We start from the raw sequence: 23,447 nt of genomic DNA, 5'->3' as shown, positions 1-23,447 counted from the left end.
ATGAAAATCTTTCAACAATATATGGTTGCACTACTATTTTTTATTTAATTGATTATAATTAATAGATTTAATGTAAATGTTTCTTTTTTTCAGTTCTGTAAGTAAATGTGATGTTTGCATTCAATAAATACGAAGTAATTGATAAGTGTATTTTCATGTTCAACGTAACACTGAAGCTACTGAAATATGACAAAAATAAGGAACATATGGTACTTCAAAAGTAAGCCACCAGAGAATAACACTGAAATTGGCAACAAGTATCAGTGAAATTGGCTACAAAAGAAATGATCTTTTGCTGTACCCACTGACAGGGAAAAAACTTTGTATGTCATGTGTTAAATATGCCATTATGACGTAGTTTTTGTATAACCAGATATGATGTGGACATTGTGATGGTATTTCAGCTGAAGAACGTCTGAAAGACCGTTTAGCAGCTGCTGCACGTGAGAAGATAGCAGCAGCAGCGAGAGAGAAGCAGATTCAGTTGGAGAGAAAGAGAAGAGCTGCAGCATTCCTTAATATGATACGTAAAGATCATCCCCTGCCTACAACACCAGTTATAGGTATGTTAATTGATTATTAAAACTCTGTTTTGTTTCACATGAACAGATATAAGACAATACATTATTGATTTTGACACATTCATTGTTGCAAGATATCCATATACAAATATATTTCCTAAATGTAGATTTATACTTCGCATGTCACATTATGGTTTGTGGCAGAAGTGACATTGTGAGTACCACTTTCATTTTCTTTCCTTCTCTTTCGTGTGCAAGTGATGTGCAGGAAGGACAACTGTAAAGCCTTTGTATGTGTTTTAATTATCTGAATTTACCACCATAGTCATTTTGTGAGGTGTGTTTGAAGAGGTAGTATGTTGCTTGACTTTTCTTTTATAGAAACTCAACAGTAATCTCTTCTGTGAAAGAAAACATTGTCTGTAGTAGGCTGTACAATTATCATTTATTTTTTGTGCATTGTCCAGTTTTGATACTGTCATTTCCAATAACCTTATTTTTCAAATACTTTTTACTAAACCTAATGGCTTCTTTGGGTTTAAACATTTTATCCATTCCCATTGGTTCAGGCTTTGAAGCTCAGCCACCCTGGCTTGATAAGATCACTGCAGCTGTTCATGGCATTTATAGAATTCAACACATGCAGTGACCACATGTGTTCAGTTCTGACAATACACTTATTGTCAAAAGAAAGTTACTCTTGTTCTTGCAGAGGAGCTAACTGACATTGTAAGTGATACATATGAGGAGGCATCTACAATAAGAAAAGAGTCTTACAAACCTCTGTGTCGACTACCCAGAACGCTGCAAAATGTTTGCACAGCCATTTCTCATAAGCAGCCCAGTCTTTGGTGGATTCATTGTGGCGGGGTAGGGAGTGAACAACCGGCAGTTGAGCCTGGGTGAAATAGCCAACTGTTACAACAGGGCTGTATGTGCCTGCTGTTCTTGCAGAAATGACTGGAGTAAAGCCTCCATGAAAGAACTGAATTGCAGAAAAACCACAGAGTCAAAAACGTAAAAATTCGACCCTCAACGATGCTGTTTATGGTCTAACGAGGAATAGGAACAAGAGAAAATACATACAATTTATTGGGCCATGGAGGGACATCAACAAGAGTACAGTGAAAGTAATTTAGCATAGATGTTGGGTCACTGAGAGCAAAAAAAAAAAAAAAAAAAAACCACTCAAGCAAATAAGCTTTCGGCCAAAAGGCCCTTCATCAGCATTAGGTAATGCACATGCACACACATGGAAATGCAACACACGACCACAGTCTCTGGCTGCCGAGGCCAGACTGCAAGCAGCAGTGCATGTCGGAAGAAGCAGCCTGTGTGGTAGGGATAAGGAGGTAGCTGGGGCAGGAGGGGGAGGGAGGCAGGCTAGGGGTGGGGGACGGTACAGTGCTGCTTGTGGGACCATTCAGGGGCAAGGTGGGGAGAGAGTAGGATAGCTAGGTTCCATTTGTTGGTTAGACAGGGGTGGGGGGGGGGGGGGTGCGGCAACTGGAAAGGAGAGAACTAAAAGGACTGTGAGTGCATTGATGGAATAGAGGGCTGTGTAATGCTGGAGTGGGAACAGGAAAGGGGTATGTGGCTGCAGGACAGTGACTATAATGACTTCTCTCTCTTTCTGGTGCCCCCATCCGGCTCTATATCTAACCTCCTGATTGCAACTAGCTGCTCTGCTGTCTCTCCGTCTCCTCCCTGTATGCTTCCATAAACAGCACTTTACCTTCCCTTACCGCTACCCTGCTTTTGCTCCCCCTCCCTGATCCAGTTTCCTCCTTATCCCCATCTCTGCCCCTCAGATAGTTTCTCCTTTCATGTGCTATTGCTCACAGTCTGCCCTTGTCAGCCAGACACTGTGGTTTTGTGTGTGTGTGTGTGTGTGAATGAAGGCCTATTTGGCCAAAAGTGTACTTGTTTGAGTGTTTTTGTTTTGCCTATCTTTGACTTATTGTTTGAGGAAAGAAATTTATACATCTCGGACACATTTGACAACTGACGGCCTGGTGGCTGTGCATGCCTGTATAAAAATGCTGCCCTTGTCAGGTGTCACTGGTGTAGAGCTGCGCGCACACACCAGAGCTGGTGATGATGCTCAGTAACCACGACTGGCGGCCACATCGAGTAGCTGCGAGCATGTCATTTGAATGTCGGCATGCACTATGCTTGCCACAGTGGGCCAATATAGCATCCATTGTGAACTGTAATTGTAGTAAATGGTGGGTTACTACACATGCTCCTGTACACATTTCAGTTCACATAAATCTTTTACACACTCGTATCTAACCTCAAAATCATCTTCAAATAATTAGACAAGTATCTGTTAATTACCATTATTCATCTCAACAAATACACAAAAATCCCTCTATATTCCTTAACTTCTCCATACATTATTGATCTCGTTACATGTGTCATCCTTATATTTAATATTGTTATGTAAACATGTCCCAACTCATCTACTTACACATTTTCCTGTGCATTACAACCATATGTTGTTATGTTATTCCAATTCTCTAAAGTTTTTCCATTATTCATGAAACAATTCTGCAATATTACATGTGATTCTTTACTGATGCTAATTAACGTCACTCAGTATTTTACTAGATGTTTCGTTTCAGATCTGGTACTTGTCACTTTTCTTTCTAACACTAATATTTCTATAGTCTTTTTGACATTGAACCGTACAAACTCTTAGGTATTTCAATTACTACATCAATGTGAACTTTTTACTATTGTGATGCATGTGCTGTAGGTTTTACTAAACTGTTCCTGATTGAAATATTTGTACAACCACTACTTGCTCTACTTAGTAACTACCACAACTTTCTTCCTCAATGTATAGGAAAGGGAGAGGAGTGAAACTTCAAACAAAAAGTAAAGCTCTAATCAGCTGGAATTGTACCATTCGCCAGCTGATATCTCAGCAGAATAATCGTTGGTTCGCTGCAGCTACTAAGAATCTACCCCTTGGCCTGTTTTATCCTCATCTTCAAGTCGATAATATCTTTTCGTGTTTCCAACATGTCCTTCATACTTACTCCTCCCAAGTTGTGTCATTCCCAGGTGGGTATTCAAATAATACCATAAAATACTGACTCTTGGCTAAGCAAGATCTCATATGGTGCAAATCCTTTGGAATCATGTGGTTGATGGTTCCCGACATGTTCAAATTCCTCCAAATATTCCTTTTGTGGCAGTACGTTTTACATAATCAATTCAGTTCTTGCATCATCTGTTCTGCAGCGATTGGAGGCTGGCTTATATGTAGAGATGGCAATTAGTTTTGTTTGATGTTTTTCCAGTGCCATGTCATCTTTATATTTCCGCCCTGTGTTAGTCTGGGTGCACCTGTTATTACTGTCGACTAACGTAGCAGCATTACCTTACCTCATTGTACTAATTCTTCTATTAGTCTCTTTGGTTTGGTTCTCTAGTTGTGTTCCACCTTGTAAATGGTTGATATTGTCCATAACTCTCGTTGTCTTCATGCCTCTGCGCTGCTACTTCTGGCCTTAAATTTGTCGCAAAGTTGCGGATTGTTAGGCGTTGCAAACTTGACATTGTGTTGTGGTCACAGTGAGAAACAGATACAAGCAAATGTGTCATTTGGAGTAACGCTTTTAAATCTCATGTCTTCACATTCAACATAGTAACAAGAAGATGTGATGTACTCACTAATGCAAAGTGGATGTAATCACAAGTTTTTCTCGGTAACCAAGCAAACAAACAAATCAAAGCAAAATGCACTGACAGAATTAAGGTCATGGAACTTTGCACTGCAGCCAGGAGAACATTTCACAGTGGTCCTGGTGGCCAGTGTGTGAACCCTGTTTGACATCTGCTAATTGATCAGCTGATCATTTGACGTTTGGCATGATTGTCGCTTGTTGTTGCTGCACAGGGGAAAGCGGATCACCATCCTCGATTGATACCCAGAGTGCTGTCCATGTATCATGCTGGGAAATGCACCCACCCTCCAGAACATGTTTAGCATTGAGCCAGAGCCGGCTGCTTGGTGATGAGCAAAAATTTGGTCTGGTTGTTGGAAGATGTGGATTTGAAGCTTGTAGTATGATGAACGCTGGCTTCCCTCTGTCCGTGGAGACAGTGTTCGTCTTGCCATTTATGAGGATTTCAAATTTTTTCTCACCTCTTTTAATGATGTGATGTGGATGAGTATAAGGTGGTGTCAGTGGCCATTTGATGCTGCCATCTCTTCACAACATTACATGTGTACAGTATTGTAACTCTCGGTGTATGGAGGGTTGCACTTTATCATGGTGTAATGGTTGTTGCAGCCGTATCTGTATCTTCCTTTCCATGAGGTGGGCAATGAATTCTGGTATATTAGTTTCGACCATTGAAAATGCACATGAATTGGTGAACTCGCTGGGAAACCGTAGGACTTCCCCATATATTAGCTCTGCTGATGAGGCGTCCAGCTCCGGTTTGCACATGTTGCGTAGGTCGAGCAAAATCAGTTGTAAGGCAGATGTTCATTGAGAGTCATAGCACATTAATGCAGCTTTAAGTGAATAGTTTCAAAATTTTGCCAGTCTGTTACTGGCAGGGCTGTAACTTGTTGTTCTGTGGTGCACTGCGCTACAAAAATTACTCAGTTGGACAAGAGAATCAAAATGAGAGATCCAGTGAGACACAAACCCAATAGCCAGTGTATTAGCAGAAATATTAACCTCCAGATTGGCTTCTCGTCAGCCTGTGAAACGACCCATTACTGTCCACTACATCTTATGGATGTAGTGGACTTACAACATCATTATGAGGATGTGCGAATCATGCTGTTGTGCCTAGAAAATTACCTATCAGCGCATGAACGAGGCGAGATACCTTGCTGCGCTGGAATTATATGCATGCACAAGCCTATGTTTGACTGTCCAGGTCACATAAAATGGCTAACTATGAGTGTAATAGTTACCATCATGCTGGCATAAGTTATGTAACCTTTCGAAGACTTGCTTGCGTAGTGCTGAAGAAATGAACAGATGAGTTTTCCTGTTTGAAACCTCACAGTACAACTTGGTGCTTGTTGCTGAAATGTCAGCAGGCTTATGTTGAAGACTAGATGTGGTATCTGGTAAAAAATCTGGTACCTGTTAAAGAATCTTGAAGTTCCCTGTCAGAATCTTAGTGGTTGGGCTAGCTGCACAAGTCAACTGTCTTTGTGATACTGCTACCTGGGACAGGCAGTCTGTCACTGTATTGCCGTTCCTCATATGTGCCTTAAAACAGTGGTGAATTGCGCTATGAATTTCAGGTGATTTTACTGTCTCGGGGAACATTTTTACTTCCCCCCCCCCCCCCCCCCCCCCCCTCCCCCAATGGCATAGGTTGCGGGTTTATGGTCTGTTTAAATGACAAAACCTCTCGCTTTCAACTGTGTCTGAAGATATTTATCGGTCCACAAACTGCCTGCAACCTGCTGTCATAGGCTCTCCATTGTTGCTGAGCCAGAGTGTGTTTTTGTGAAAAGAATGTGAGAGGCTGCCATGCCTCATCTGCATGCTTTTGCAGTGCAGCACTGATTCTCATTTGGATAGCGTCTACTATGAGCGCGAGAGGTGTTTCTAAAGCCAGAAGTGGAAGAAGGGTTGCATCTGCGGCACTTTTCTTAGCTGCTTCAAATATGTTATCCATTCACTCTGTCCACTGCTCCAACATTTTGACTTTAACCTTAGAACCAGCTAAAGCTGTGGGCTCTTCAATCCTGCCGCATGAGGTGGGTTATGTTGATAAAAGTTAAAGAACTGTGAAGATTCCTTGGAGTTCTTGATAGTTTGTGGCCACGAAATAAATTCTACTTTTTGTGATAATAGCATTGATCTGGCTGGTGATATGAAGTGGCCTAAAAAGGTAATCTCTGCCTGGCCATAACACACTTTGAGGTGTTCAGCACTACTCCGTACTTGTCAAGTCACTTAAGTATCACAATCAGGTGTTGTTTCGTGTTATCCTGGGGTTGCTGAATAAAATCTCAATCTCTCTCTCTCTCTCTCTCTCTCTCTCTCTCTCTCTCTCTCTCACACACACACACACACACACACACACACACACACACACACACACACACACACAAAGGGGGCTAGCACACCTCACGCACACAACTGCGAACTCCAGCATCTCAGGCAAGATCAAGATATGCAAAGCAATATTGTGAACCTTTTAAAACTGAATCTATAAATCTTTGCCATGTCTGGGCAGCATTTCTCAGTCGGAATGTCATATACAGTGTTTTGAATAGGCCGAACTGCATAATAATAGCCGTTTTCAAAATATATCTTTCAGCTACAGTGATCTTTGTGTATGCATTTGTGCAGTCTAGTACACAAAACACGTTTCCCCCACATACTACATAATTACAGGGCTATTACAAATGATTGAAGCGATTTCGTAAATTCACTGTAGCTCCATTCATTGACATATGGTCACAACACACTACAGATATGTAGAAAAACTCATAAAGTTTTGTTCGGCTGAAGCCGCACTTCAGGTTTCTGCCGCCAGAGCGCTCAAGAGCGCAGTGAGACAAAATGGCGACAGGAGCCGAGAAAGCGTATGTCGTGCTTGAAATGCACTCACATCAGTCAGTCATAACAGTGCAACGACACTTCAGGACGAAGATCAACAAAGATCCACCAACTGCTAACTCCATTCGGCGATGGTATGCGCAGTTTAAAGCTTCTGGATGCCTCTGTAATGGGAAATCAACGAGTCGGCCTGCAGTGAGCGAAGAAACGGTTGAACGCGTGCGGGCAAGTTCCACGCATAGCCCGTGGAAGTCGACGAATAAAGCAAGCAGGGAGCTAAACGTACCACAGCCGACGGTTTGGAAAATCTTACAGAAAAGGCTAAAGCAGAAGCCTTACTGTTTACAATTGCTACAAGCCCTGACACCCGATGACAAAGTCAAACGCAACATTTTTTCTTAATGGTGAAGTGAACAGACACAATGTGCAAATCTGGGCGGTAGAGAATCCTCACGCATTCGTGCAGCAAATTCGCAATTCACCAAAAGTTAACGTTTTTTGTGCAATCTCACGGTTTAAAGTTTACGGCCCCTTTTTCTTCTGCGAAAAAAACGTTACAGGACACGTGTATCTGGACATGCTGGAAAATTGGCTCGTGCCACAACTGGAGGCCGACAGTGCCGACTTCATCTTTCAACAGGATGGTGCTCCTCCGCACTTCCATCACGACGTCCGGCATTTCTTAAACAGGAGATTGGAAAACCGATGGATCGGTCGTGGTGGAGATCATGATCAGCAATTCATGTCATGGCCTCCACTCTCTTCCAACTTAACCCCATGCGACTTCTTTCTGTGGGGTTATGTGAAAGATTCAGTGTTTAAACCTCCTCTACCAAGAAACGTGCCACAACTGCGAGCTTGCATCAACGATGCTTTCGAACTGATTGATGGGGACATCCTGCGCCGAGTGTGGGAGGAACTTGATTATCGGCTTGATGTCTGCCGAATCACTAAAGGGACACATATCGAACATTTGTGAATGCCTAAAAAAACTTTTTGAGTTTTTGTATGTGTGTGCAAAGCATTGTGAAAATATCTCAAATAATAAAGTTATTGTAGAGCTGTGAAATCGCTTCAATCACTTGTAATAACCCTGTATAATTCCTCAGTAGAGGAATAGAGTAGCAATCCATGTCCTAGCAGCCAAGGTGTAGTAATCACCACATGGCCATCATGCACCGTTCTTCTTTGGTACTAAATGTGGGAGCGACAACAAAGTTCTGCTAGATGGGTGAATAATGTATTCCTTCAGCATGATATTAAATTCCGTGTAGGCAATGGCATATCGATTAGGGGTGAGACATCTGGGTCTGCATGAAGTTGGTGAGCCTGGGGTAGTGTTGGTGTAATGTTTGGTGTTGTAAAATACCTTTTGTGGGGCGCCAGGAGGCCTCATTATACCAGGAAATTGTTTTAGAAATTTGGTGTACCCATCGCCCTTCGACAGGATCAGTTTGGCATCTTGTACTGTCCATTATGACGGAATCTGCCAGCAGATAGTCCAGTGATGTTGTCTATTAGGAGCATTGGTGACTTCCAGCAGCAAATAGTAATGCACTAAAAAATTCGCTCTGATCATAGGTTCAGTTACATCCAATACGGTGAAGTATCATATCAAGGCACGTCGTAGTCCCAGGTCGAACTCGAAGTGCTGCATTCCGCATGTGATGGTGGTTGAATTATTATCTGCAGAAAGACAAAACAAAGTGGCTGGCCAGTATTTATATAACTGGGTTCATGACAGAATACTTAGGTCGGAACCTTTGCACTCTGTCTTCTGGTCTTTGATCAAGAGGCACAATGATGACAACTGACTATCCAGCGTGATTATTCTTCCTGTCATTTACCACTGAGGAAGGTACACAGCGAGGTACACTTGTGTGCTTGGTCTCTGAACGTCTTATTATACCAGCACAGATATGTCAGAGCTGAATTGTGGATTTTGGGGAGTTTGCCGAGGAAGGACTTCTCGATCTTGTGTGAAACCATTGTCTAGCTTTTAATTCAGAGAAAAGTTCGCCCATCTGCTTACTCAGCATGTCTACCTTGTTCATAATTCACTTATGTTACCATAAGTACTGTTACAGACTGTCATAGTGCCAGGGCAGGAGTCTGGCACAATAGCGTCCTGTTCCGGTCCACCATTTCCACTAGCACATCGAGCGATATGTCCGTTCGTGATATCTTCACATGTGCTGGCAGACAGCTGCTGCACAATGTGCACAGTAATGTATCAGACACTGTGCACATGTCAACCTTGCTTCGTAAATGATGGAGGGACTAGAATATTTCTCTGTTGCCGACATCCTCCTGCATGAGAACCTGCTGCACTTGTTCTTCCTGTGAAGTGGACATCCTTTGAATTAACTTGACTTTTAGCTTTGTGTATGGGTCCACATCCGGAGGTGAAGTTATAATGTCTAGAACTATGGCTGACTGACTAAGCAGCAACACGAATTTAGTGGAATCAGTGGTCGCTCTTGTGCAGAGGAAACTTGCTTCCATCTGCACACACATAGTGCCGGGTTGTGTGACCAAAATCTGGGTAGCCACACTGCAATTCTTGTATTGCTGATGTGTCCATCATTTTGCTAATTTCTGATTCTCAAAGGTTTTTCATAATACATCTGTGTTACTTGATTATTTTCTCTCTGTGATCATGTCGGGGTCACCACAGTCGCAAATCTGTGGGGTGCTAGGCTTGATATTATGTTCTGGTCACAGCAAGAATCAGATACGAATGAGTGTGTGGTGTGTGGAGTATTACTTTGCCCTAATAAATTGCATGCCTTCAAATTCAGTGTAATGACAAGAAAATGCCATGTGCTCAGTTAGTAAGTGTATGCAGTCGCAATTTTTTCTCAGTAGCCAAGCGAACTAAATAAACTAAGCAAGGCAAAAAGCACAAACAAAATTAAGATCACAGAACTCTGCACTACAGCGAAGAGAAGGCATTCACAGGGCTCCTGGTGCCCAGTGCTTGAACTTTGGTGACGTCTGCCAGAAGATCAGCTGATCAGCTGACATGGTTGTCACTGGTCACTAAAAATTAGTAGACATTTCAGTCTGTTTAGTTTCTAGTCCTTCAGTAGTGATGTTACAGCCTTGTTGCATTTTTCACAGTCTTAATCTGTTGGTCATGACATGTTTCAACTTTTTGAATCTTCTCTTCTGGTACCCTTTTAGCTTCCTTAACATGTTTCTTGGCTTTTTCTGTTATCTCCACACACTACCCATATCTTCTCAGAGTTGGAACAGGTTCTTACGCAGTTTTGTGTCCCTTTCTTCATGTTTTCTTCATTTTCTTGGGATCATTTTTCTGTGTTGTCTTTGTTTTCTCGTGATGTTTTTAAGATCGCCTCCTAAGTTGATTGTAACTTTTCCTTGTCTATATGTGGTCTCTCCGTCATTGGTTTTACTAGTGTTTCCAGGTAGCCAGTCAAATGGCCTAAAGGGCTGTCTACTGATAGCTCACAACTACTGATTTGCAAATCGTTATTATCTTCTACATTTTTCAAGATATTGCATCCTAATACTCTCGCTTCGGTTCAGAAGACATTTTGCTTATTCTAAATCTACTGGCAAGTACTTTTAAAGAACCCCTTGGTAGCCCAAAAACTTACAAATAACAAGTAATTAAGTAAGCCCTCACTGTTATACTACAGGTAACCTGAGTTAACAAAATAGCTCTCACGACTGAATACTATAATCCTTACACCTCTACCAAAACCGAACACAACATTAACATTCACAATTTTACACAAAATATTTAAATAAGATGCACATCATAAATCAACAATCAGATGAACTTGTAGTTCACAATAAAAAGCATATCAGAATGGTTTGCTATTGTGACTTCTTAATTGTGTAAACACGCTGTATGTTTCGGCTGGCCACATCACAGGGCAGTCTGCTAATAACTCCTCTCTTGGTTGGTTGGTGCATTTATGTTGTTGCAGTTTGGTGACTCGCCACATGATGGAAGCGTTGTTACTTGAAGTTGCCTGTCGTGCTACCAGGTGTCATTGCTGCAGTGTAGTTAAAGTTCCACCATTCGATGTCAAAGTTGCCACATGATGTTACCGATTTTGCCATTTAAAATTACTGCACTTAGAGTCCATAGTGGTTTGTTTGTGATATCCAGATTCTGTGCCTGGCTTTGCTGCTGTGGCATATAGTATCTCTTTGCTATGCCCTGCTCTTTGGCTTGGCATTTCTGAATTCTGTGTGGTCACTCTACAATTGCATTATTTGTCCAGACTAATGAGCACATTCAAGATTATAGGTCACATGAAATCAACCAATTTTAGCCATTAAAAAAAGCAATTTAATGCACAAAGCCACCAGAAAATACTTCTAAGACAAGTTCGCGATGAATATTTGACGTGTTTATATATGGCAGTGCTCACATTTGCCTTTCTTAGCATCTGAATTTCAGTTATTCACCTGGATCTTAAATATGCACTTCAAGACACAGTTCATTAACACCACTTCTACCGTTTGATACTGTGAAAACATGGTATAAAAGAAATCATTGCAACTGCACAATCGAAGTTACATCATTCGTTCCTGACATTTTTGGATTTAAAAATTAAATTTTATTACATTCTCCAGGTTTTAGCATTCATTATTGTGTAATTCAAAGTAACAGGCCCTAAGCACTGCAGCCAAGATGAAACTCCTCTCATTTCAGTTTTGATTGTTACCACTGAATAATCTAGCAGCCGAGTGTGTGATTTTTGTGGCTAGTATCTAATGGATGGAACTGATCAGTTTTATCTGCTACCAGAATTGTTTCATTGGGATCTTAAGTTTCTCAGTAATATCAAACAGTGGAAAATCCAGGATGGAAAATGACAGTATTATGAAAAGGATAGTTGCTGCTACTCATATAGCAGAGATGCTGAGTCGCAGATAGGCACAACAAAAAGACTGTCAGAAAGTAAGCTTTCAGCCTACAAGACCTTCATTGGAAATGGACAAAACACACACGCACGCGTTTACGCGAATGCAACTCTCTTGCGGTGCCTGGCTGCCAAGGCCTTGGCAGCCTGTGTGTGTGTGTGTGTGTGTGTGTGTGTGTGTTTTGTGACCTTGTCGGCTGAAAGCTTACTTTGTGTCAAGTCTTTTTGTTGTGCCTATCTACGGCTTGCCATCTTCCCTATATGAGGAGTAGCAATTATCCTTTTCATAGTACAGCTCCAGTGATATTGTACTCGAGGAATATAGGTTTTCTCCGTAATTAAGGACATTGTAAGTTTACAAAATGTGGAGTAATATATCAAACACAATGAGAGATGATCACTACCTTCATCTTGTGCCTGTTCTCATGTCTAATCTTTATGTTGGTCATGAAATGTGTTGGATGTTATTGTAGTAATGTGCACATGTGGTCCTTACTGCAATCTGTTGGCTAGAATGGTAGATGCAAATGCATATAATTGGCATGAGATATTTTTTTATTTATCTCGGTTCAAACAAATATGACTTGTCACTAGTGAATATAGTTTAAGAATTTACTGGGTGTCAAGCTGTGGAATGGGACCCACTCAGCTGATACGATGATTGTTATACTCCTTTAGCTATGCCATCACAACTACTCTACTATTGCCTGACACCATAATCATGCACTCAGTGCTATCAGTGCTTGCCGATCAATCTTTTACCCACTCCTGAACTCACTGCAGCTCCTTTCCAGTGAGTAGGTAGGTGTAAGACTAAAATAAGCAACTTAACTTCCTGCTGTAGATGATGATAGGAATTCTTCACTTTTAGCCAGAAACGTTCATGGCTACACTGCTGAAAAAGCAAGTTGTATTTTAAATCAGTGATGAAATTCCCTTCTGTCTACCGAAAGTGGATTTGTGCCCTCACAGTGGTATTTCAGGGACAGATAGACTGTTAAATTTAGTTTGTATAACTCCTTTTGTTTGTTTGAGGTATGAGCAAAAAAAGCATCTATTCTGCATCTAAAAGCCTTTTTCCATCTTTCCACATAGTTTCTTGAAGATAAGTGACATTTTCTGTCTACTCAAGTTATTGGTGTGAAGATCCGATTTGGCAATCAATGAAGATGTTATACCTTTATAGCCTTAATGAATTTCATTTTATCTCCCTGCAGCTTTGTGCTGACCTCTTTTGATTTGTCAAATATATCTGAAGATAGACAATGTGAAGATTTTGCAGTTGAATTGCAAAGCGATTTTGTAAGCACGTCAGCTCAGGCTGTAGGAGGTCATTTGAATTCTTCCTCATTTTCTTGACCAAGTTGCACAAATGATGGTTGTTCAAAGATATAAATTTTATCTAGTTCACAACTTTAATGACATAGCACAAATACTAATGCAATCTTTCACCTGATATTTTAGCAACAAGGTGGTGCATATGGAATACAACTATGTCATGTATAGCAGATTTTAAATTAGCTTTAAAATCCACAAGATTGGTCAGCATCATTTTGGCTTAGCTGATGTACATCTGTTTTCACATTCATGGTAGTAAGGCCCCATGCCAGTTTTAGAGTAATGCAGGTTCTTGAATCCTAGTTTTTTGTCCTGTTGGTTTGACATTGGGCTCTCAATTTTGACAGTATTGTCAAGTAACTTTACTCCCTAGGTATACACATGATAAAAGTTGCTAATCATGTGCCTAAGTGACAAGTGCCTTAACATATTCCTTCTCTCATTACTCCACATAACTTCAGTAAGTCTCAAAAAGTGATGAGAACGATCTCGTGAAATCTTTTGTGATTCAGTCTGGTTGCCACAAGGTATTACATACTGCCTCCTTTCATACAAAAATAACGTGAATCAACCATTACTAAAGTTTGTACCTATTTTCCAAACTTTGGTTTATGATTGTGCACCCTGCACTCATCTGCGACTCATTCTGCAGATGCCCTGCGACTTACTGCCATGTGTGAAGTCACCAGACGCCAGACTGCTCCTATACCAAGTCATGGAATCCTTGCACCATATGTGGGCTCCTGTTCAGCAGAGATAAGAAGGGCAAGAATCAATAGATAGGAACTGTATTGATACTTGTACTCTTACATTGTTCAGCTCGTAACTGGCATATGAAGAGGCAGATTCAGGGAAACTATTTTCCTATTCATTGAATATTTTAATAATGAATTAAGGATGGATCTGCCTTTTTGCAAGTACACAAATTATGGTTTTGTCACCCAAACATGTTTCACCACAGTTCTTACATCCTCACTGGATTTATTATTATTATTATTTTTCTTTGATTCTACACTGTGAGCATCCTGTGGCTGCCAACCAGTATCAGCCACAGATCTAAATTAATACACCATGTCGTCATTGTAGTATTTTGCTATTCATTAGCAGTGACAAGTTTGTTTTTGTGTACCAGACATGTTTTGTGTAGTTAAGATGAATGATTTTTCCTGCTTGTTTGTAAATACCGCACACTGTGATGTCGCTGTGGTTCATACACACATTTCACTGCGCAAATTTGTGTGTCTGATCAGACCTGTAGCTGATTTTGGTTGGAAGCCACAGGACTCGCAGTGTAAAATAAAAGGAAAATAATAATTAATAAAAAACACTGAGGATGCCACAACTGTGCTGAAACATGTTTGGGTGATAAAACAAAACACTAATTTGTGTCCTTGCAAAAAGTCGGGCCCATCCTTAATTCCTTATTATTTTTCTGCAAGCACAGGAACTGAGCTCAAAACTGCAAAATGGTAACACTGAGTATGTGCTTACATATTTCTGGAAGTCACAAATCATTGGTAAAGAGTTCAGTATTGATCCCTCCATGACAAAGAGCACATGTAGCGGTTGGAGGGACTATAGAGTATTAAAGGCTGAATTTTCCAGGAATTTAAAGTTGTGTGATGGTTTCAGACAAGAAATTATAATGAATGGAAACAAAAATCAAAACCAAAATTGAATATTAAAATGTCCCCCATTTCTTGACCTCTGAGACACCTGTTCTAATTGAGCTAAATCAGCTAGCTAGATGTGATGTTAGACTAATGACAATTTTTAAAAAATGGAAACAGTCTGGAAGAAAATCAGTAATACACACATTAATAATACATTCACGTTACTACAACTATTCTGTAATATCTTCATTAGTTGATTAACGTAAGCTTTTATATTAGGTAATTTTGCTCTTGATGTAATTAAACAGACAAATTGCTGTACAGCAGAAAGTGGTTTATCAAATCAATAAAACGTTTTATGTATTTTTTTCACATAATCTCCACCAATTTCTATGCACTTGTCCCATCTTCTCCTGAGTCGTCTTTTCCCGTCAGTGAAGAATTCACTGCCTTGACATCGAAGCCAGTTCTGTCCTTTTTTCTTTAGCTCTTTGTTGCAGTTGAATTCATTGCCATGCAAAGCTTCTTTCATCAGATCATAAAGATAAAGATTGGAAGGCATAAAGTCAGGAGTCTGAAGATGGTGAGGTACAAGCTCCCAAACCACTTTGTAATAGCTCCCAGTGTTAGATGTTCCATATGAGATTGAGTGCTGTGTTGAAGGAGCAATCAGCCTTTCCTCTGCCATCCCATTTCCTTTTCAGCATGGGCTTGACTGTTGGGAATCAAGCCTGAGTGGTATAGGTTGTTGATAGTGTGTTGTTCTTCCAAGAAAATCGGACCACAGGCACTCCAAAATACTGTTAACATGGATCTAACTAGTTGACGGGGGCATGTTTCGAATTTCGTATGGACAGATTATTTCTCTGTGCATTCCTGCTTGCATTCTGGCTCAAAGTGAAGTATCAAAGTTCCATCGCAGGCTAAAATCTGCCCAAAAATGCATGATCTTTGCTATTGAAACAATATTTGAGCTAGGTGCAGGTATGAAACCTCTGTGCTTTGTACTTGGGAACTCCTCATGCACAGGTCTTTTGGTAGTAGCATTTGTTTTGAATGATGAAATGAGTTGTACAAACACTTACTTTGTTTATCTGTAAGTTGTTGGTCTTCTTGGATAAGTGAATGAGTAAAAAGTTCACAATGCTTGAGGTTGATGCTGCTATCAGACACCTGGAGGGGTGCTCATCGGTTATGCTTTTGCAGGCAGATTTAAACTTTTTCAACAACACACAAAAATGCTCACAGTTCATACAGTTACAGCTGTATTGTTTTTTAATCCAAGAGAATATTTCTTATGGCGGCGCTTGCACAGTTCCCAAAAGTAAAAATCAGAACACAGAACACTGTTTTTCAAAACTACTTTCTTTGAGCAGACTCTCCATTGTAACTAAGACTTTAGAACAAATGACTAACACTCTTTACAAGGTTGCCAACCAACACTCATGGAAATTTCAGTTCCCTGCTTTAGGTGTTGCCTGCACCATGTGTGTTTAATTATTGAATGACACTTGTAATTGGTGGGTTCCCATTATGGTACTTTGAATCATTGTCAGCTTAAAGTAAGTAATCAGTGTGACTTATGAGTGTAAACCTTTTTACAATCTGCTTCAGGTCCAACGCTACCAGATGGTGGCCCTGTGCAGAGAGTGAGTGCAGATGAGGATGAAATTTCATCCTTACCATCTCCTGCATCAAGTGATCTTCTGTCACCACCCACTACACCAGTTCCTAGTCGAGATGTAGATAGCTGTGGAACCAGTACAGGCAATAGTACTCCTGCGCCAGCCCAGCAGTCATCTCTACTAGCTCGCTTGCAGGGTGAGTATGTTAATGAAACCAAAGAGAAAATATTAGCGTTCTTCTGAAATCTGTGTTTACATACATGATAGAAGAAATTGGATGTAGCTGCCATTTTTAAAGGTTCTAGGAAACGATTCTTCCAGCACATTTTGTTGTTTTTTGCATTTTCTCTATATGACAACTGGTTTCATACTCTGGATGTACATCTTCAGGTCATATAAAACAAATATTTCATGTGCTACGAATTCTGACCCCCCCCCCCATGAACCATGGACCTTGCCGTTGGTGGGGAGGCTTGCGTGCCTCAGCGATACAGATAGCCGTACCGTAGGTGCAACCACAACGGAGGGGTATCTGTTGAGAGGCCAGACAAACGTGTGGTTCCTGAAGAGGGGCAGCAGCCTTTTCAGTAGTTGCAAGGGCAACAGTCTGGATGATTGACTGATCTGGCCTTGTAACAATAACCAAAACAGCCTTGCTGTGCTGGTACTGCGAACGGCTGAAAGCAAGGGGAAACTACAGCCGTAATTTTTCCCGAGGGCATGCAGCTTTACTGTATGATTACATGATGATGGCGTCCTCTTGGGTAAAATATTCCGGAGGTAAAATAGTCCCCCATTCGGATCTCCGGGCGGGGACTACTCAAGAGGATGTCGTTATCAGTAGAAAGAAAACTGGCGTTCTACGGATCGGAGCGTGGAATGTCAGATCCCTTAATCGGGCAGGTAGGTTAGAAAATTTAAAAAGGGAAATGGATAGGTTGAAGTTAGATATAGTGGGAATTAGTGAAGTTCGGTGGCAGGAGGAACAAGACTTCTGGTCAGGTGACTACAGGGTTATAAACACAAAATCAAATAGGGGTAATGCAGGAGTAGGTTTAATAATGAATAGGAAAATAGGAATGCGGGTAAGCTACTACAAACAGCATAGTGAACGCATTATTGTGGCCAAGATAGATACGAAGCCCACACCTACTACAGTAGTACAAGTTTATATGCCAACTAGCTCTGCAGATGACGAAGAAATTGAAGAAATGTATGATGAAATAAAAGAAATTATTCAGGTAGTGAAGGGAGACGAAAATTTAATAGTCATGGGTGACTGGAATTCGAGTGTAGGAAAAGGGAGAGAAGGAAACATAGTAGGTGAATATGGATTGGGGGACAGAAATGAAAGAGGAAGCCGCCTGGTAGAATTTTGCACAGAGCACAACATAATCATAACTAACACTTGGTTTAAGAATCATGAAAGAAGGTTGTATACATGGAAGAACCCTGGAGATACTAAAAGGTTTCAGATAGATTATATAATGGTAAGACAGAGATTTAGGAACCAGGTTTTAAATTGTAAGACATTTCCAGGGGCAGATGTGGACTCTGATCACAATCTATTGGTTATGACCTGTAGATTAAAACTGAAGAAACTGCGAAAAGGTGGGAATTTAAGGAGATGGGACCTGGATAAACTAAAAGAACCAGAGGTTGTACAGAGATTCAGGGAGAGCATAAGGGAGCAATTGACAGGAATGGGGGAAATAAATACAGTAGAAGAAGAATGGGTAGCTTTGAGGGATGAAGTAGTGAAGGCAGCAGAGGATCAAGTAGGTAAAAAGAAGAGGGCTAGTAGAAATCCTTGGGTAACAGAAGAAATATTGAATTTAATTGATGAAAGGAGAAAATATAAAAATGCAGTAAGTGAAACAGGCAAAAAGGAATACAAACGTCTCAAAAATGATATCGACAGGAAGTGCAAAATGGCTAAGCAGGGATGGCTAGAGGACAAATGTAAGGATGTAGAGGCCTATCTCACTAGGGGTAAGATAGATACCGCCTACAGGAAAATTAAAGAGACCTTTGGAGATAAGAGAACGACTTGTATGAATATCAAGAGCTCAGATGGAAACCCAGTTCTAAGCAAAGAAGGGAAAGCAGAAAGGTGGAAGGAGTATATAGAGGGTCTATACAAGGGCGATGTACTTGAGGACAATATTATGGAAATGGAAAAGGATGTAGATGAAGATGAAATGGGAGATACGATACTGCGTGAAGAGTTTGACAGAGCACTGAAAGACCTGAGTCGAAACAAGGCCCCCGGAGTAGACAATATTCCATTGGAACTACTGACGGCCGTGGGAGAGCCAGTCCTGACAAAACTCTACCATCTGGTGAGCAAGATGTATGAAACAGGCGAAATACCCTCAGACTTCAAGAAGAATATAATAATTCCAATCCCAAAGAAAGCAGGTGTTGACAGATGTGAAAATTACCGAACTATCAGCTTAATAAGTCACAGCTGCAAAATACTAACACGAATTCTTTACAGACGAATGGAAAAACTAGTAGAAGCCAACCTCGGGGAAGATCAGTTTGGATTCCGTAGAAATACTGGAACACGTGAGGCAATACTGACCTTACGACTTATCTTAGAAGAAAGATTAAGGAAAGGCAAACCTACATTTCTAGCATTTGTAGACTTAGAGAAAGCTTTTGACAATGTTGACTGGAATACTCTCTTTCAAATTCTAAAGGTGGCAGGGGTAAAATACAGGGAGCGAAAGGCTATTTACAATTTGTACAGAAACCAGATGGCAGTTATAAGAGTCGAGGGACATGAAAGGGAAGCAGTGGTTGGGAAGGGAGTAAGACAGGGTTGTAGCCTGTCCCCGATGTTATTCAATCTGTATATTAAGCAAGCAGTAAAGGAAACAAAAGAAAAGTTCGGAGTAGGTATTAAAATCCATGGAGAAGAAATAAAAACTTTGAGGTCCGCCTAGATGACATTGTAATTCTGTCAGAGACAGCAAAGGACTTGGAAGAGCAGTTGAACGGAATGGACAGTGTCTTGAAAGGAGGATATAAGATGAACATCAACAAAAGCAAAACAAGGATAATGGAATGTAGTCTAATTAAGTCGGGTGATGCTGAGGGAATTAGATTAGGAAATGAGGCACTTAAAGTAGTAAAGGAGTTTTGCTATTTGGGGAGCAAAATAACTGATGATGGTCGAAGTAGAGAGGATATAAAATGTAGGCTGGCAATGGCGAGGAAAGCGTTTCTGAAGAAGAGAAATTTGTTAACATCGAGTATAGATTTAAGTGTCAGGAAGTCATTTCTGAAAGTATTCGTATGGAGTGTAGCCATGTATGGAAGTGAAACATGGACGATAAATAGTTTGGACAAGAAGAGAATAGAAGCTTTCGAAATGTGGTGCTACAGAAGAATGCTGAAGATTAGATGGGTAGATCACATAACTAATGAGGAAGTATTGAATAGGATTGGGGAGAAGAGAAGTTTGTGGCACAACTTGACCAGAAGAAGGGATCGGTTGGTAGGACATGTTCTGAGGCATCAAGGGATCACCAATTTAGTATTGGAGGGCAGCGTGGAGGGTAAAAATCGTAGGGGGAGACCAAGAGATGAATACACTAAGCAGATTCAGAAGGATGTAGGTTGCAGTAAGTACTGGGAGATGAAAAAGCTTGCACAGGATAGAGTAGCATGGAGAGCTGCATCAAACCAGTCTCAGGACTGAAGACCACAACAACAACAACAACGAATTCTGAGGTACAAGTATGTGCAAAAACAAGTCGCGCCACAGTACAACCTTGGATGAAATGGCAGATGGGCATCTGATCCGTACCATGCATGATCACTAATACATCTCCTAAACACAGTCAAGAGACAAACCCAGACAGCACATGACAATCCTTGTATGATAGGATTGTATGTCTTTTAATTCTTTGTTTCCCCTTCGTATTCTGATTATGGTTTTATCCTGTCACATGGATTGTCATGTGCTGCCTGAGCTCGTGTCTTGACTGTGTTTTGGAGATATGTTAATGATTGTGCGTAGTTTGAATTGGATATCCATCTGTCGTTTCACCCAAGGTTTTACTGAGGAGTGACATGTTTTTACGCACACTTGTACCTTGGAATTTTGGGCATATGAAACATTTGTTTTATATGACTCGAAGATATACCTCCAGAGTATGAAACCGGTTGTCATACAGGGTAAACACGATAAACAGCTATTACACATGTGGACTTCCACTCTATGTTAATACAGACTTCTATAATCTCGGATTTAAATTGCTTGTTTGTCCCTCCCATTACGCACAATCTTTTTAGCTTTGGTTGCCCGATCTAAGGTTATTTGTAATAAAGAAATTCGTTGTGTTTTCGTGCTAGCAGAACAACACAAGAGGAACTTGGTTCTACAAAGGAGGTGTATAACGTATCAGCAACATGTATTAAATGTAGAAAACATACCTGAATTGAAGTTTTTGTTGGGATTTGGAGATCAAATATTAACCGTCACTCATTTTTTGTTTCCCAAATCTCTTCTTCATTGGTTTTTTAAAGTTTCTATAAACATTGCTTTGTGCAGTGGTTGCCAGGTTCCTTTCCCTTCCTTTTCTAAGGAAGAAAGTTTAAATTAAGTTTTGATTTGATACTAGGTTGGAGGAAGGTCAGACCCTTCATGTGGTAACTGCTGTCCAATTTACTTATGTTAAACAGAGCGAGGTGGCGCAATGGTTAGCACACTGGACTCGCGTTCAGGACGACGACGGTTCAATCCCGTCTCCGGCCATCCTGATTTAGGTTTTCCGTGATCTCCCTAAATCGGTTCAGGCAAATGCCGGGATGGTTCCTTTGAAAAGGCACGGCCGATTTCCTTCCCCATCCTTCCCTCACCCGAGCTTGCGCTCCGTCTCTAATGACCTCATTGTCGACGGGACGTTAAACACTAATCTCCTCCTCCTCCAATTTACATATGTTAAAATGTGTGTGTTTATTCATAACAGAATACATGTTAATAACCTATACTTCTGTCAAAACGTAGATAGAGTCATGTTTAGGGGCCAATGCCAGTGTCTTACATAACTTTCACTGTGTTTTATAAAGTTGTTTGTGCGTTGTAGTCATTTATTAAATTTAGTATGGTACTTTTCATCCAGCGTTTCTTATAGTTTCTAGTGAAATATTTCAACAGAAACTTCCATTCACTGTGTTTAATTTCATTGAGTGTTCAAGAGGATGCTTGAATTTTTCATTTTAGATAAGAAATTGTGTGAAGTTCTCATGGTATTGGTATTAGTTGTGGCTTTGTAGTATTAATAAAAGTAGTTACTCTCTTAGTAGAGAGCGAAACGAGAGATCAGTATTGTTCATTCTTTAAATCATACTACTGTAGCAGTTGAACTTGGGTAACGTGGATGTTCAGTTTTTTTTCTGTAATTGCTAACATTTTACCGTGAGTGAGAAGTATGGGCTTTGTCGTTGATTTGTGTGTAGTGGGTTATGGTGTGAGATTTGTTCAAAGTAATTTCCTTTTGGGGAGGGAGGGATGCAGTGGGGAAGCCAGTGGCCATTCTGGCGAGATCCTCTCCTGGAAATACAGAATTTGTAGCAGAAATAAATTGATAGAAGAGCAGGAGTGTAAGACCTGTGCCCTTCAGGTGCAGTTACAAAACACAAAGGAGGAACCAGATCAGATGAGGAGGGGGAATGGCGATGGGGAATGGGAACTGGCAGTTTGTAAGAAGGCAGCTAGGAGGAGGAGATTCAGGAAGTATTGGGGATTGAGCACCAGGCCACCAGTGTTGTGAAGCCCAGAGCAGGGCAGAAGTAAAGCTGTGAGTACCGGGTGTGAGTCGTGCTTCGGTAGCTCAGATGGTAGAGCACTTGCCCGCGAAAGGCAAAGGTCCCAAGTTCGAGTCTCGGTCGGGCACACAGTTTTAATCTGCCAGGAAGTTTCATATCAGCGCACACTCCGCTGCAGAGTGAAAATCTCATTCTGGAAACATCCCTCAGGCTGTGGCTAAGCCATGTCTCCGCTATATCCTTTCTTTCAGGAGTGCTAGTTCTGCTAGGTTCGCAGGAGAGCTTCTGTAAAGTTTGGAAGGTAGGAGACGAGATACTGGCAGAAGTAAAGCTGTGAGTACCGGGCGTGAGTTGTGCTTCGGTAGCTCAGATGGTAGAGCACTTGCCCGCGAAAGGCAAAGGTCCCGAGTTCGAGTCTCGGTCGGGCACACAGTTTTAATCTACCAAAAATTTGTTGTATGTGGAGACTTCAATATTAATTTTATATGTGATTGTTTCCTTAACACATTTCTCATGCTCTTTGAAAGCTGCCTTCCATTAGAACATAAACAGGATACTAGCAGTAAAAGGCATCGTGGGTGGCAGACTAGTGGGATAAGAATTTCATGTAGAACAAAGTGGGAATTACTTCAAAATGTTAGAAGTAGTCACAACCAAGCTAGAGTAGCCCATTACAAACATTACTGTAAGGTGCTGAAAAATGTTACTAGGAAGGCAAAGAGTGTGGGGTACCCAAATAGATTAGCAAATTCACAGGATAACATTAAAACCATATAGTCAGTTATGAAGGAAGTGTGTGGTCAGCAGCACAATGTCAACAATATAAAGTCAGTATGTAGTAAAAATGTTTGTGTTACTGATAAGCCAGATACATGTGTAGAATTTAACAATCACTTTCTGAATGTTGCTGGTGAATTAAATAAAAACTTAGTTTCTACAGGGAATCATATAACTCTCTTTGAAAATGTCTTTCCAAGACTGATTTCCGAAATACTCCTCTGCGATACTTACAAGGGCAAAATTGAGTCAATAACTAAATAACTGCGGGGTCAGGGATTTTCTCTGCCTCGTGATGGCTGGGTGTTGTGTGATGTCCTTAGGTTAGTTAGGT

The 23,447-nt window shown here is 40.8% G+C and overlaps 1 protein-coding gene across 3 annotated transcripts in view; it reads left to right on the top strand.

Annotated features, from left to right (window-relative positions):
* Positions 1–23,447, top strand: part of LOC124711116 (splicing factor, suppressor of white-apricot homolog) — a 170,270-nt gene that overhangs the window by 119,809 nt on the left and 27,014 nt on the right. For all 3 annotated transcript variants that reach the window (XM_047240981.1, XM_047240980.1, XM_047240983.1), the window contains exons 11-12: positions 405–563; positions 16,545–16,751. In XM_047240981.1, the coding sequence (XP_047096937.1) occupies positions 405–563; positions 16,545–16,751 (366 nt within the window). The remainder of the gene's footprint in view (positions 1–404; positions 564–16,544; positions 16,752–23,447) is intronic.

The sequence above is a fragment of the Schistocerca piceifrons genome, chromosome 8 (assembly GCF_021461385.2).
Source record: "Schistocerca piceifrons isolate TAMUIC-IGC-003096 chromosome 8, iqSchPice1.1, whole genome shotgun sequence".
Classification (NCBI taxonomy): domain Eukaryota; kingdom Metazoa; phylum Arthropoda; class Insecta; order Orthoptera; family Acrididae; genus Schistocerca; species Schistocerca piceifrons.
This window is presented reverse-complemented; position numbering and strand designations above follow the sequence as displayed.